General features: G+C 34.2%; 1 protein-coding gene across 1 annotated transcript in view; it reads right to left on the reverse strand.

Moving 5' to 3' along the window:
* SLC25A12 (solute carrier family 25 member 12) overlaps positions 1 to 16713 on the reverse strand; it is a 79251-nt gene that overhangs the window by 54588 nt on the left and 7950 nt on the right. Inside the window, exon 3 of the mRNA XM_006195326.2 lies at positions 7372 to 7514. Within this exon, the coding sequence (XP_006195388.1) occupies positions 7372 to 7514 (143 nt within the window). The remainder of the gene's footprint in view (positions 1 to 7371; positions 7515 to 16713) is intronic.

Raw genomic sequence — 16713 nt, forward strand, 5'->3', positions numbered from 1 at the left:
TTAAAGGAAAAATCGAAACAAAAAGGACAAAAACTAAAACTTATTTGTGAAATTAGCCAGTGGCCAAAATTACACTGAAATTGCCTTCAATGATTTCATGGACCTGGCAAATGCTTGTTTAGAGACATCTTCCATATTCTCACTGCAAATATTTCTTATCATGTTGTTGCTACTGATAAGTGACTGGTATCCAAGTAACAGTATACATCCAAGTAATTATATGCAAATGTGTGTGTGTGTGTGTGTGCGTGTGTATAAACTACTAAATATATATGAAACACATATACCTTTAATCTTCAAATGGTCTGATTTGGACAATGTACTTACAGTCACCCCATCCAAGGAACAGACCTAATTCTTAATGTAGCTTCTAGGCCCACAGGATCTGATCTCTGCACACCTCCTCCCTGCTCTCTGCACTCCAGCCCACTCATTTGAAGCTCCTAGAACAATCCATGCTCCTTCCACTCAGGGCCATCATTCAGCAATTCATTTTCCTTGGAATAATTGCACTATTTCCAAACTTCTGTCCATTTAATTTCCACCCAGTTTTACACAGCTCAGCTCAAATATCATTTCCTCAAGAGAATCATCTTAGAGCCCCCAGATGACTGCATATCCCCTTCACACCCTTATAGCAATACACTGTACTTCTTTAGTGCCCCTCACAAAATTCTTATTAAAATAATTGTGTAACTTATTGTTTAAAGTCTAATTCCCCGCCAGAAGGTATGCTTTTCAAAGCACAGGCTTGAATCGGGGTAGGAACTCATAACTATTCTTGAATAAACTCCATTTAGAATATGTGACTGTTTAGAGACATATGTTTTCCAATACAGTATTAAGAAAATGACTACATTTTACACTTCATTTTATGCCCTCATTCATCTAAGACATATTTCATATTCAAAATTACATTTTCTATTACTTAAAGCACCTTGAAATATGTTTAGATTACAAAGATTACATTATATCCAAAGCAATGATGAGAAAGGCTTTGTGGTGGTGGTATTCAAGACACTGAAGACTATGTCCTCACGGTGACCATGATGAAGAATCCTTAGTAACATTAGGAGCTTGAGTGTCTAATTAATCCTGGGAGAAACAATCCAAAAATCAAAACTGTTCATTAGGTCACATGTCACAATACACCTTATGCATTATGTATTACTAAAAAATACAGTAAACTCAAAAGTATGGTTATTAGCACACAAATTTTAGGGTAGTAAAAGCAAATGAAGTAACAATATATCAGGCATCATCATGATTATCCACATACTCCTAAGAAGGAATGATCAATATGTGGTTTTAAACTCTGAACAAAACTAAAGATCAACAGTATGGTATGATCTAAAATACAAGAATGTATAACACAAATACAATAGTGATCCAGGGGAGAAGTTAGGGTAGACCTTTACTTTCTACATTATATAATTCAGAAATGTTTGAAATTTTTATTTTTATAGTGAATAATTAGCATTGTTTCTTCTGCTTATAACAGCAATTTAAAAAATAAATATTAGAAGTAGCTAGACTGATTACAGAGCAGGGGAAATGCATAACATCTTGGTTTTTCCAAAACAAGTCTCAGGAATTAGACATCAAAAATATAATTACCCTGAAGTACAGAATATACAGCTTTAAATCACATTTCATGCTCAGTAGTAAAACTTTCTGTATGTATGAGGAGAGGTCAAAGACTTTTTCCTTAACTAGCAAATGGTTGGCTGGTAGGCTGAATTTGGCCCACATGTTTTCCTTAGCATGCAAAGCATTAGTTGCCAACATTAGGAAATGATAAGATTTCATGTAAATATCCAGTTTTCTGGTTTCTCTTGATAAACTGCAAGCTTGGGCAATAGGTTTCTAGTTCCAAATAGCACCAGCTTCCTGGAGTCCAGCAGAAGCTCCCTTCTTCAGAGGAACGGGGACTGGTCAGTTATCTATACTGCTCCTGCAGATCAGAGACCCTTGTTGTGTAGGTTTCCAACTATGTAGTCCTTTGTTTAGAATATAAATTCCATGGACTTTATTAAATATCTACATTTTAATCTCCCAGTATATTAAAAAAGGCAAATCATGTATTCATGCAATTTAGTGTCAGAAGGACCCTTAGAAAGTCCAAAGACGTTAAGTGATGTGCTCAAAGACATTCAACAATTCGGTGAGCCAAGTCAAAGACTCTCAACTCCTGCCTTCAATTTCAGTGTACACCATCCTGCCCCCAACCCCAAATTTAAAGTTACAGTTGAAAATGAGAAAAGGTATCTAAAGGAAGTAGATCATTATTATAAGAAGGTATTAGGGGAATACTCAGTGTTAAACCCTCAATACGCAAGAGTTACCCTTGTTATATAGAGTGATTTATTTGAAAAAAGAAAAGTCAATTAAGAAACACAAAAGCATCAGCAACTTAAAAATAAGTCACTTTATATTATTCAGACTTAAAAAGGAACGAAATTCTGATACATGCTGCAACATGAATGAATCTTTAAAAACATCATGCTAAGTGAAACAAACCAGATGCAAAAGGGCAAATTATTGTATTATTCCACTGATATGAAGTTCCCAGAACAAACCCATAGAGACAAAAGGTAGAACAGGGGTTACCAGGGGTTGGGTGTTAGGGGAGAATGGGAACTCGTTTCATGAGTATGGCATTTCAGTATGGGAAGAAGGGAAACAGTTCTAGAAGTGAATAGTGGTAAGAGTAGTCCAACAATGTGAATGTACTTAATGTCACTGAACTATTCACTTAAAAATGGTTTAAATGGTAAATTTTATGTTATATATATTTTAATACAGTAGAATATAATGTCACCTGAGGTTACGCAGGTGTACACATTTGTCAAAACTCAGCAAATGTAGCTTTAAGATTTTTATTTTTCCCTGTATGTAAGGAAAAAACTCAAAACAAATACTGAAATACAGTTAATAATATGCATGTTGAAATATTTAAGGAGAATGTATCACAATGTCTGCAATTTACTTTAAAATGTGTAAAAATATAAGATGGATTGACTGATAGAGGGATAGATACCTGAAAAGGAAGTATAGGAAGATGTTAATGGTGGAATATATGTGGTGGATACATGGGTGTTCACTGTAAAATTCTCCCAACTTTCCTGAATGTTTGAAAATTTTCATAATAAAGTATTGGGAGGAAGAGGAGGGAGGTAGGCCACTTAGTCTCTCTGATAAGCTCCTAATCTACTTTTAGCCCACAGGCATTTTCTACCACATTATTGAGTAACGATGCTTTTCAGAAAGCAAGAAATAGTCTTGCTTATGTGCTAACATAAAACAAACATTTTCCAGAACCATTTTTAATGCTCTTTTTTCTTTATCCTGTCATGGATTCCTCTATAGATAAAAAGGCCTTATAAAGATTTCAGCAGAACAAAGGCAAACCACAAGCCACTAAAAGTGGAGTGAAGAAATTATTGCCTACTTCATACTTTATTAGTTTGTTTTCTTTTAATGGGAATGAGGGGGCACCTTCACTTTTTACTCTAACTGCTGTGTGACTTTTTACAAAAAATATGTACTCATTTTAGAACTTTGAAATAATATATTTTATGAAACTGAAGTTTAAAAATTTTTTTGCAAAGTTCCTTTTAGGTTACTGAATGAAAACTAGTAAATTTTTAAAAGATTAATGTTAATTTTATCATTTTTGTAACAACCAAGATTTCTTCATAAAAGGTTCTTCTATATGCATGTAGAATATTAAAGGAAAACACTTTTAAAAAAGAAAGGAAAACTATTGTTTTCCACACTATAGAACAGAGCCTCCAGATGAAATTCTAACTACAGCTAAATATAGAAATGATGGTTCTAGAAGTTACAGTTTCAAACAAGCACCTGTATAAATATTTTGGATTAAATCACACAATAATAGTCCCTGAGATCTGCATTTAATGCACAAAATCATTTTGCTTTTCATTATACAGCCAGAACTTCAAAGTTCAAGCCACAATCTCACAAATAATGCTCGGCTAATGGCTTTACTTTTAGACAACCCATCATGCTATTTATATTATATAATGCTACATCTCCATGGCTCTCCATAGCAAGCACCAGTATCAAAACACTCCTGCTTATTTTAGTATCTGTTGGAGGAAAAGGAGGGGGAAGAAGGGAAAGGGGGGCAGTTTACATGCTAAGAAAACATGGAGGATGGGGCAGAGCATAAAAGGGGCATGATGTCGACCACTTCTAAACCTGCTTTTCCCTACGTTTAACTAAAACACTCAAACTTGTTTATGCTAATTCTATTAATTCAGATTTGGTCTGGGGTAATTATAAACAATATTATGCGATGCTATCTCAAGTTATATATCTATAGGACTCATTATCAAAAAATTACAGTAGAACCAAGGAATATCTCTTGGGGATGGAAAAAAAATGTACCACCTGAACTATTTTAACTTTTCACCACTGCCCTGGGTAAAGGGGTGTGAAAAAGAACAATGGAGAAAAGATAACTTTTTTAAGTGATTACAAGAAAAATGGACTAAAAATTAAGAGAACTAATCTTGTGTTACTGGGCAAGTCAATCAACCTTGCTGGAGTTCATTTCCTTAAATGTTAAATGAGGAAGGGCTGGCTCCTTGAAATAACTTAAACTTTATAAAAGCCTTTGATTCTCTTTAATTAAAAGTACTGAAGAAACTTTAATAATGATATTTAACCTTTTTGAAGCTATAGACCCTTTTTGAAAACTTGTGATTTCTTCCCAGAAAAATGCAGACACAAATTCACTCATTTTGCATTATCTTTCAGCAAATTCAGGAAACTCTGAAGACCATCCATGAACAGGAGGTTAAGAATCACTGTGTTTCTACAAAATTCCACCTTTCTCTGCTTTTAGAAATAATGTATATGTTTCATAAACATGCATTATATATTTAACAATTTTATGACCTAACTCTACAAATTAGACTTCCCAATCTCAGTCTGACTTATTCCAAAGAGAGAGGGAGAAAAGAAAGTTTAAGAAGTGTCTAAAATTTGAGGTAGAACAGATTTACCTTTTAAAAAGAGAAACAAGTTAGTTTGTTTTTAAGTAAACACTATTCAACACTGTTTGACTCTTTACTAGCCAAAACTCATTTTTGATCTTTTCTACTCTGGCAAGACTTGATTCCACTTGACCACGCTTTGACAACACAGCTGACTGGAAGAACCACATGAAGTTCCAAATAAGATACACTATTGAGATGGACCAGAGCAGTCAGTCACAAAAGGAAGCATTTGAAAAGATATGGATACTCTGAAAGCAAGTCTCAGACCAAATTAATGACAATAAATACTCTGAAAGTTTCTGAAAGAGCTTTAATAATTCTGAAGAAGGAATTCTGATTAGATATAATTAATTTTAAAGTGTCTTACTGCCTAATCAGTATTGAGAGATCCAACGACTGAATAGTCCATAGTAACTTAGCAGCTGATTTGACTTTTTTTTAACAGACTGGATACAAAATGCATACAAGTTCCCCAATACCTGCCATTGATAAATTACATAAAATCTTTCCAAGACACAAAATACTCATAGTAAATTTCAAGCACTGTGCTAAATTCTATGGGAAAATACAAATGAATACAATAACCCTGGATTCAAAGAACTTAGAAACCAATACTTCAACTTTATTAAAACAGCCTTCTAAACGGATTTCACTGCATCCATGTCTTGTCTTACTTTAAACTACCATTTTTTTGTAAAATCTGATCATATCTGTGGTAATGGAAATAACTTTTGAAGACTCCTTATTTTTTTTCACAAAAGCACCTCTACAGGTAGAAGAAAGAAACTGGGCCCTTGGAGGCCTGGGACTATAGCTTAGAACTCACAAAGCAAGGTGCACAAACTGACAAGTTCATTTATTTTGGATTCATTCTGCTTATCCATGAAATGCAGCTACCTCTAGAACCAGGACATTTCATTGTCTCTGCCACAATGCATATTTAAAGTGGTCAAACTAGATGAAAAAATTCAATAGCTAGTTACATGGTTCTAGTCATCCTTTATCCCTGTAATGAGAGCTGAGGGCTTTGAACTGACCACAGGTGGCATCTCTGACCTCCAAAGTGTGTTTTTCTAACACTCCAAGAGTTAAAAGGACCAAATACTTGATCATCAGGTATCACGTGCTTCAGAAAGCATAACTGAGTATAACTGAGGTCCTATAGCAAAACTACTAATATGAAAGAGGGTTTATACTATACTGGTTTATAACAATATTCCATTCTCTTCACTATACAGTCATATTTGATTTTAATACAAAAATGCTTTTCCCCCTTGATTTGAGTAAACTGACACTCTAGTAAGATGCACCTTGTAATTTCTGTTACTGCACACACTCATACACTCCTAGGCTAAAAATACCTCCAAGTCTGAGAGTCACAAGCCTACAGGAGACAGTCAAAGCTTGACACACAAGGTCCCACACTACATTCCAACCACAACTCTGACAATTAACCAAGTAATGCCATAGTCACACCAAAGTACTTATAACACAATCTCCCCACTGTGGGACACAGACATGCACATGCCCCTTGATGTCTCACGTCACTGTTATTCCCTTTCCTCAAATTCTCATATTTGTCCAATCGCCAGTAAGCTCCTTTCTGTCTTGCCAGATTTCACTCAAGCATCATCTCTTCTAAGATGTCTTCCTGACCACCCAAAACAGACTTAACCATGCTTTCTTGGGTGTCCTTTGTATGTTTCATATGCTTCTACTATCGCACCTTATTCCCAAAGTATTAGTTTCTTTTCTTTGTTTACCCATCCTCTTTTTCACTAGGCCAGGAAGCTGATTTGTTTGTATTTCTAATGCCCAACAGAACCTGGCAAATGGTGGTTGTTCAATAAATATTTGTCAGATAAATAAGTGGACAGATAAATGAATAAATACCACTCTCCAAATTCTTCTCTGATTTATTTTTCCTCATAGCAGTTATAACCTCCTAATAATTATAATTTACTTCTAAAGGTTGTTTATTGTTTTTCTGTGGTTTATTCACTGATGGAATTCTAGCACTTAGAACAATGGCTAAAATACAGTAGGTACTCAATATTTATTGAATGAATGAATGAAACACACTTAATTATCTGAAAACCATTCTGTTAGATTACTCAATATAAAATATGGGTTTTGCATACTTTTTTTTTCAAAAAAACAAAAAAGGAAGAAGCACTAGTATACTTGATAATAGCAGTAAGTAACAGTTTTTTTAATTTCTAAGAAAAGATACAGTTTATTAACATTAAAATTCCAGATGGTCATGGGTAAACTTATAGTTTTCCTGTTTTTTTAAATAAGATATTGAAAGACATTAGTTTTTTAAAAACATAAAGGTTCTTACCCATCCTTGGTTTGATCGGCTACTCCTGCCAAGAGCTGCACAATCTTCGGATTGCTATTTGGATCATTATACAGTCCAAGATAGCGCTGGACAAAGTCTTCCGGGGTCATGTAACGTTCTCCATCGACCTCAGTACTGGCATACTAAAAAATAAATAATGTGTACTTAAAATTAAAATTATTCAATGTCATTTTGTAGTCAACACATGTTTTATGAAAAGATAAATTAAAAGCCAGTATCAAAAATCAAAATAAGGATAAGAAATGCAGAATTTTTCCCTGGATAGTCAAGAATTAGACACCCAGAGCCTGATTTAAGAACACTAGTAATGTACTGATACATGTTACAACATGGATGCCCCTTGAATACATCATAAGTTAAGAAACCACACAAAAGGCCATGTACTATATATATGACCTCATTCAAATGGAATGTCCACAACAGGCAAATCCATAGTGTCAGAAAGTAGAAGAGCCGTCACCAGGAGCTGGGAGGAGGAGGAATGGACAGTAACTGCTTTAACACATAGGGGTTTTTCTTTGGGGGTGATGAAAATGTTCTGGAATTAGATAGTGGTGATAGCCACACAACATTGTGAATAAACTAAAAAACACTGACTTGTGTATTTTAAAATGGTGAATTTTATGTTATGTGACTTTTATCTCAATTAAATGTATGTATATACATGTGTATATATACATATATTCATATGTATATATGAAGAAAAATGAGAAAGATGAAGAAAAATGAAAGGGCAGCCAAGGTGCATAAGACCCAAAAGTGAGAAGATAACATCTGTAGACTCCCAGAGGCTTCTTGCCTACAAGAGTCAGGGGTGGGGGTGGGGACATATCCTGCCAAACCTTAAAAGTGAAATGAATGAAAAAAGCATAACAAACAAGACCTTCCATCACAGGTATTCGTTGTATAAGTTCCAGTAGCTGGAAAAAAAGAAACAAAAAAAATTCTGCCTTTTTTGTCGGTAATTTTAGAGAATAAAATAATAATACCTGCCTATCATATAAATGCCTCACTCAATATTTTAAGGGTTTTATGTACTCTGGCATGACCAAACATGAACAACTAAAGACCTTCTCTTTAGGTTGCAGTTGATCAATTTAGCTACTTTAGTTAACTATCAAAGTAGCAACATAGGAAAATTTCCCAGAATTGAGGACTATAAGGGCTCATCAAGTGCCAAGCACAATAAATTAAACCAAAACAGAAACCCACATCAGGGCCTGGCCCATCATCATAAAATTACAGAACATCAGAATAAAGAGAAAATCTTAAAAGTTTTCTGAGAGAAAAAAACAGGTCATGCATAAAGAATTATGAATCATGGGTATCAGTGTTTCCTCAATAGAAACATTGGAAGCCTGAAGACAATGCAGTAAGGCCTTGAAAATTCTAAGAGAAATGATTTCTAACTTGAGCCAAACTTTCAATCAATTGTAAGATCTGAGAGATCCATGTTCTCAATATTCTATTCTCCCTTTACGTACCCTTTCTCAGGAAACTATAGAACTTGCTCCATTAAAAAAAGAGCATGAACCAAATTAGGGAAAGATGGAGGATCCGGGAAACAGATGAACCAACCCAGTAAAGTAGCCAAGGGAAATCACAGGATAACTGTGCTGCAGGCCTCCAGAGTCCCAGTCCTGGCTGGGGCAACCAGAGGGCTCCAAGAGGGCAAGTCAGTAGAAAAATGGAATGTCAGGTTATCCAAGGCATTTGGCTATGTATAAAATAACACTGGGAAGAGTTTAATCTTTGCTCGAATGTCATCTCCTCAATGAGACCTACTCTTTATCACCCTGTTTAGTATTACCACCCACACCTGTATTTGTATTAGCACTCCCCCATAGTGCTCAGCTTTTTTTTCCGCTTGGCACCTATCACCTTCTAACATACTAAATATTTTACTTCTTTATTATGTTTATTATCTGTCTCCCAACTAGAACGTAAATATCACAGAAGAAGGAATCTTTGTCTAGTTCGTTCACTGATATAGCCCAAGCACCAAGAACAATACGTGGCATGTGATAGGCACTCAGTAAATATCTGCTAATGAATTAGTATTAGGTACACAAATCACTAAGTAAATGAAAAGTGAGGTAATTTTCAACTCTATAAAAAGAGTAATTTATGAATAAGTATTTGTGGTATAAAAATAGGAAATATTATAATATATGATGGCTCAAAATAAAATGTATTTATAGTCATAATAATGTAGATACTAAATATTGATTTAATAACAATTATAAATATACTAAAAAAGAACAGAGGGAGAAAAATGGGAGAGGAAGTAGTATAAAGAAGTTAAATCCCCAACTGCTGTAATAGAAAGTCAATAATGTCTAGAAATAGCAGTATTAGAAATATGAAGGGAAATACCAAAATGAATAGCTAAGAGTTACAATAGGTTGCTTCTGGGAAACTAGATAAGGATGGAAACGATCAGAGCAAAAGACTATTGGTTTGCTTTTGGTTAAGCATTTCAAATGTCCCCATTTGTGAATCTAAACAAGTCACCAGCTCTTTCAATGAGGAGAAAATCAAACTTAAAAAAGTTTCCTTTGTTTTATTCTGAAAAACAACACAGAGGCTATCACAGCGAATGCTCCATCAGCCTGCAGAAGAAGTAACTCAAAGGTGGACATATTTTTACTAGCTAGTACTACCAAAAGCCCCCAAGTAGTATCACCCTTACATAAAGTCATTTCTTAAAGGGTCCTGGGTTTATATCCTGGCTCTAGCACTAAGTTGCAGTGAGTCCTTCAACAAAGCCATTCTCCTCCCAGGCTTCTAGATAATATCACACATCTATAAAATGAAAACTAAATAATCTTTGACATTTCAAAACAATTGGCATGCAAACATAGGATAAACAAAAGTAAACTGTATGGTATTGATACTGAGTGGATTCAACCAATTCTAGTCAGTTGCTTCTTCTCCTCATTCTTCAGTGTATAACATAATCTGATATGTTTACCAGGAGAGGAAAACCACCAGAGTTAAGGACAGGCAGGAGTAGGGAAAGGCACAATGTCAGGGAGACTATTGCAACTGGAAAGAAAGATCAACACAAGGAAGTCTAAAAATAGAATTTAAAGAGGCTGACAAGTGAACCACTAACAAGAATGAGTGCCAAACAAAGGTATGCAAAACATACAGTGGGAACCAAAAAAGACAGATTCATTCTGAGGACAGGCGGGAAGGGGTTGGCAGGAGGAAAAAGAAGGTAACATTCAGAATAAGTATTGAAAATAAAATACAATTTCAATTGCAAATGGAGAGAAAGAGTATTTCAGGCTAAAAAAAAATGAACAAATACAGAAATTAAAAAAAAAATTTTCTTTTTTGCAGGGAAGCAGAAAGTTAGTTGGAGTAAGAAATGGTAATAAAGAGAGGGTATACAAAGACATGTAGAAGAAAGTGAAGCTGAAAAGGCAGTCTGAGACCAGATAGTGGAAGACCTGGAATGCTAAACTGAATAGTCTGAACCTTCTCCTGTGGACCACAGGATACCACTAAAAATTTTAGGAGAGAAGAGATGATCTGTCCTGTGCTCTGGTAGCAATCTGAAGATGGACTGGAGAAGAGATAAACTGCAGCGGGGCAGGGAGACCAAGTAGTGGCCACTGCAAAGATCCAGGTGAAAGAGATTGAGGCCTGAACCAAGGCAGTGGGAATGAAAATAAAAAAACAATGGGTTCTTTTACCCATTGCTAATGGCTTTTTATTTTATTTATGATTTTAATAATGTTAATTCATGCTATTCAAAATTCAAAAGGATATACAGTGAAGTCTTCCTCCCACCTCTATCCCCTGTCATTCAGTTCCTCACTCCAGAGGCAATCAATTTCTTGTATATCCTTCCATAGATGCTCTGCACATAAACAATTACATACATGAGATATATATATATACTAATATATACATACAAGTATATGTATGAATATTATTATCCATTTCTTTTTATACAAATGATGATATACTATTTATATTGTTCTGTACATCTTGATTTTTCAAATTCACTCCTTTAAAAAAGTAATTCAGCAATATATATGTATATATACACAAATATACATATATATCACATATAAAAAATCATAAAAATGCTCATATTCTTTGACAAAGAGACCTGGACCTGACTCCTGTAAAAAAATTTAAAAGAATTAAGAACTAAATACACAGGGAACTACATTCAATGTCTTCAATATCTTGTAACTACCTTTAACAAAAAATATGAGAAGTATATATTTGTATAACTGAATCACTATGCTGTACACCAGAATCTAACACAACATTGCAAATCAATTGAAAAAAATATATTATACTTCAATTTAAAAAAAGTATTGAGAAAGAAGAATGGGAAAAAAAAGAACTAAATACAAAATAAGAAAATACAAGAGATAGGTTACATTGATCTTTGTTCTCTCTCTTCACAATTGTTTGAGTGTTGTTTTCTTTCTTTCTTTTTTTTAAATTTATTTTTTATTTTTTGTTGGGGGAGGTAATTAGGCTTACTTACTTATTTATTTATTTAGAGGAGGTTCTGGGATTGAACCCAAGACCTTGTGGATGCTAAGCAAGCACTCTACCACGTGAGCTATGCCCTTTCTCTGCTTTCTTTCTTTAATTATCAGGCATTAACTTTCAAAAGAAACAATATGAAAACATTTCAGAATTAGTTATTAACAGAATATGGCAACTAACTGTCCATTTCTTTTTGCCAGAGGTGTCTAATACATAATACTAATATCTGAATTTGATTTCCAGGACTATCACCACTAGACACACACACACACACACACACACACACACACACACACACACACACACAAAGTATACTGTACTTACTCAATTACCAGGATTTCACAACATTCTGACTTTAAAGCTATCAGAAAATAGAGAAGCCTTAGCACAAACCACCAAGGACACAGTATCCAACAAGGAAAACAAATGCTTTTGCTGACATGTCTCGAAACAGGCTCTGCCAGTACCTGGGGTTATAAATGATGCCAGAGAATCATTTACCCTGAGGTATTTTGCTAGTGTTTTCCCCAACTCTCCTAGTCTATTTTAACTTGATTTTAACTGAAAGATAAAGTGCATAGCTCAGAGGGAAAAACAGAAATTTTCTCAGCCACAAGGAGTCAGTACTTGACTTCTGCAGGAGACAGTTAACTAATTAACTCATTAAATTAGAGACAATTACTTGGCAATGTCAGTGAGCCTGTTGCCTGAACAGACAAAACCGAAGAGGGAATTTAGAACTGAAACTAGAATCTACCAACGGTCAGTCAAGATTTTAAAACATGTTAGGAACTACATTAACAAAGAAAAGCAGGTACCTCAAAATGGGTGATTCATTTAAACCAAAAGTATCTTTTAAATAAGAACGACCTATTTATTTTAAGTAACTTCATCACTTTTAATGCTTATTTTAATTGACTGGATAATGTTTAAACAGACAACAAAAAAAAGGAAACATGGCTTAAAGTAATACATATGGCTAGAAATAAGAAAAGGTTAAATGGCCTTATTGAGACCTTCTCTTTCTGCTAATCAAAGTGACTTGCCTGTACACTAAAAACAGTAAAAAGCAATTTAAAAGAAAGTTTTGGGTCTCTTAGGCTAACACTTACACTAAAAATTTAATATATTAAGTAACTTAGTAGTTTCACAATATCATTCTGTTTTGTTTCTTTCATTTCAAATGCTGAACTAAATGACTTCAAATGAAATTAACCAAATATTATACCCATACTTCAAATAACTTCAGAGTTAATCATTTGCCATTTCAAAGATGTTCCTTAAGCAGTTGTAAATCCCTCTTGGGCAAGAAGTCAAGGACACATGAAAGACATAGACAAGAAGTAGCTGACAGTATATGAACAAAAATAGGTCGTCTATTTTCTTGATTAAACTTTTTCCAAGCCTAACTCAAGTATTTTAATGTAAAAATGCACATAGGTTTGACATTTTCTGAAATATTTGAATTTACATTGAGTATAGTTCATATGTGCTTGAAAAAGCCTTGACATTTTGAAGCTTGAGAAAGAAAATGGTTCTTAATGAAAAACTACAATCTTTATACATTTAAACAAAATTATTGCCAATCAAAGATGGTAAAGTTTCACATACTGATATATGTGGTGCTTACACTGAACTACCTCTAGCTCCAAAAGAGATCATGTATCTAGAAAGGTTTTGCTTATCAAACCAACAGATCAAGACCTCACTTGACTAAACTGGATAGTAGTAACTCCTTTGCAATTTACCAGATTTAACCTTAAGTAACCTTTAGAATGCATGCAACCTATATTACAGGTTAACTATTAAAACACGCTTTACAAAGAGTTCACACACACTAAATTTCTGTTGAGTAAAGGAAAAAAAAACGGTTAACTTAAAATTCAACGACATGAATAAGCAAATAAACCCAAATAATCTAAATGATATAAATTACCTGTTTAAGTGGTTTAAATTAAAAAAGATTTGGGGGGATGTTTTATATTTTTAAAAGATTTTCCAGAGATTATAAAATAAGATTCTGATCTGCTGTGACTATACAGTTGGTTACTTTGAAAATATTATACCACTGTTCCTAGATCAAGGATTTTCTTTCTCAGTATGCACACCAAAACTACAGTAATGTATCTAGGAGCCCTACTTGTTAGGCCAAAACTCTGCTTAAATTAAATCTTTCAGGTTATTTTGTATTCATTTTAAAACATTTATCAAGCACCAACCATGTGCTGGGCACTACGCTTGGTACTAGGGATACAAAGATCAAAAAGCATAGTTCCTGCCCTCAAGAGCTCAGAGACAAAGGCATGATGGACACTGAAACTAGGATCAGACAGAACACAGGCTCTAATACCATGCGTCATTAATGAGTAGAGATTTTTTCAGCAAATACATAGCTTCTCTGAGTCTCTTTAACAAGAAATTACAGAAAGATAGATCTTTTTGTAAGGGAAAAAATGAGATCTTGAACACCAAAGTATTTGAAAATTGTAAAGCTAATGCATATTGAAATAGCTATCCTAAAATGCATAGAAACACAGAAAAGCAGAGGTCCTAGTTTCCCTTCTTGCTTATTGAATTTTTCTGCTTTTGCTCATACATGTTGCTGTTCTAACTCCTCACCTTTCTCTAAACCAAGGTTTTCTTGGGGTTGGCTTCCACTAGTCTTGGTTTTACCAGAAAATCAGTCCTGACTGGTCTAGGCAGCTTCATCTCTGCTTATCCAACATGTGGCTGTAATATGAGTCTAAACAAACTGTTCTTCCATGACTTTGTTCCAATTGAGATGAACTGACATTTTCAGATCTTAACATCTTTTCAATTTCAGTAACACTCAAATGACAATGTCACAAAGTTTGGCAACTACAAGTATCACATAGAGCATTTCCCATATAGAAAAATTAATCACATGAATAATGGAAGAGAAAGACATGTACCAAGGCAAGAGCTGAGCATATAAAGCTAATCCTCTTGCTGTCCTTCATTACTACCACTCTAACTCCTAATGGCAGCCAAATTCAGTCAGGAATGCATGCCCTTTCACTGCACAAGCACTCTATGTAACAAGTAAAGACCACGACAGATCTGACAACCCAAACCCTGTTACAATACATCTATCATAAATAACATTTTAATGAGAAAAAAATTTTTATCAATATGGTCTCATCAATTTTAGCAACTCTATTGAGTCACATTAATTTTTTTAAAACAGACTAATTACTGACAAAATTTTTCTGATATTTACTAAAATTCACACATGCATTGGGAAAAGGTAGTTTTATACATCTAGTTAGCACTTTCAGTTTCATATTTCACATACACTAGAAATAAAATCTTCTATTTAATTTTGCAAAGAAAATTCTCCAGAAGTCTGCCTCTCTAGCTTGGATTGCTTCCATGAAATACTATTTTCTTTTTGCCTTAGTATGTGTATTTTTACTGTGCATTATGGCAAGCCCTAGTATCAGCTACTAAACACTGCAATTTCTAATGGAGCGAGGAGGTACAAGACTTTTGTTAGTCTCTGAAACTACCATAATAAACTAGGCCAACCAAAACAATTTTACCCCTAAAAGTGGCCAAAAACCTTGGAATTAAAATTATGACCCCAGAGAATTCAATAACTGGAACTAGAATGCTTCTCAGGGCAGATTAAGTTGGATAATTAATTTGCATTGTTCTTAAATTAAATACTTCAATCTCTTGGTTTAAGTTACCATAGGAACATACAAGAAGCATATATATTTATAAGCCTGGGCAAATCATGTGCTTGACAATCAAGGTGCAGCTTCCAGGAGTATAGAATGTTTTACTGTTGGTAAGCCTTGATTAAATACCAAGATTTTTGCCATAGAGAAAGAAGGACCTTTATCCTGGTAGGAAGCAGAGATATATCAACCAAATACAATACATGAACCTGGCTTGGATTCTGATTTTAATAAAGCAACTTAAAAAAATGAAACAAGTATGGATATTTCAAAACTGAATGGAAATCCATGTTATTAAGGAAAAAATTTAGGTGTGGTTATTGTATTGTGGTTTGTTTGGTTGGTTTTTCAGAGTCATCATCTTTTAGAGATGGAAACTGAAGTATTTATGGATACAATGATATAATGTTTGGGAATTGCTTCAAAATAATCCAGTGTAGCTGCAATACAGATGAAGCAAAATTAGCCATGATAGTTGGTGAAGCTGAGTGATGGATATTTGGCAATTCATTACACTATTTTCTCTAAACTCATATATGTTTGAAATTTCCCACAATAAAAAAGGCTTTTTAAAAGTCTACAAGAAACAATGAGATGAATATATATGTACTACCATACCTGTATCACCACACAATAGTAAATAAAAAAAGCAAGTTGTATTATAATACATAAGACAAGTTGTATTAAAATACATAAAGCAAGTCTCCTCCATTTACCACATAACCTTGAGCAGGTTGCTTAACCCTTCCAGGGCTCAATTTCCTCATCTATAAAATGGGAATATAAATGTTACCTACCTTATAGAGTTGTTCTGAGGATTACATTTGATGATTTGTATAAAACATTTAGACTAGTGCCTAGGACATATCAGTGACTCAGTAAGTAAACAATAGCACAGTTCTAGAAGCCCAATGATGGCCATGGCACTGGTTTCAGTGAACAATGCTTCAGTAATTTCAGCACTACTAAGTAAAAGAGAGCTGGAGAGACCAAGGAGATGATGATTTAAAAAAAAAATTACACACATAAAGAATGAATTACAAGTCTCTCTCTCAGGTCTATGTCTTGATATTTCTTGGTTGGACTACTATTCTTT

Source organism: Camelus ferus, chromosome 5 (assembly GCF_009834535.1).
Source record: "Camelus ferus isolate YT-003-E chromosome 5, BCGSAC_Cfer_1.0, whole genome shotgun sequence".
NCBI classification, from domain to species: Eukaryota; Metazoa; Chordata; class Mammalia; order Artiodactyla; family Camelidae; genus Camelus; species Camelus ferus.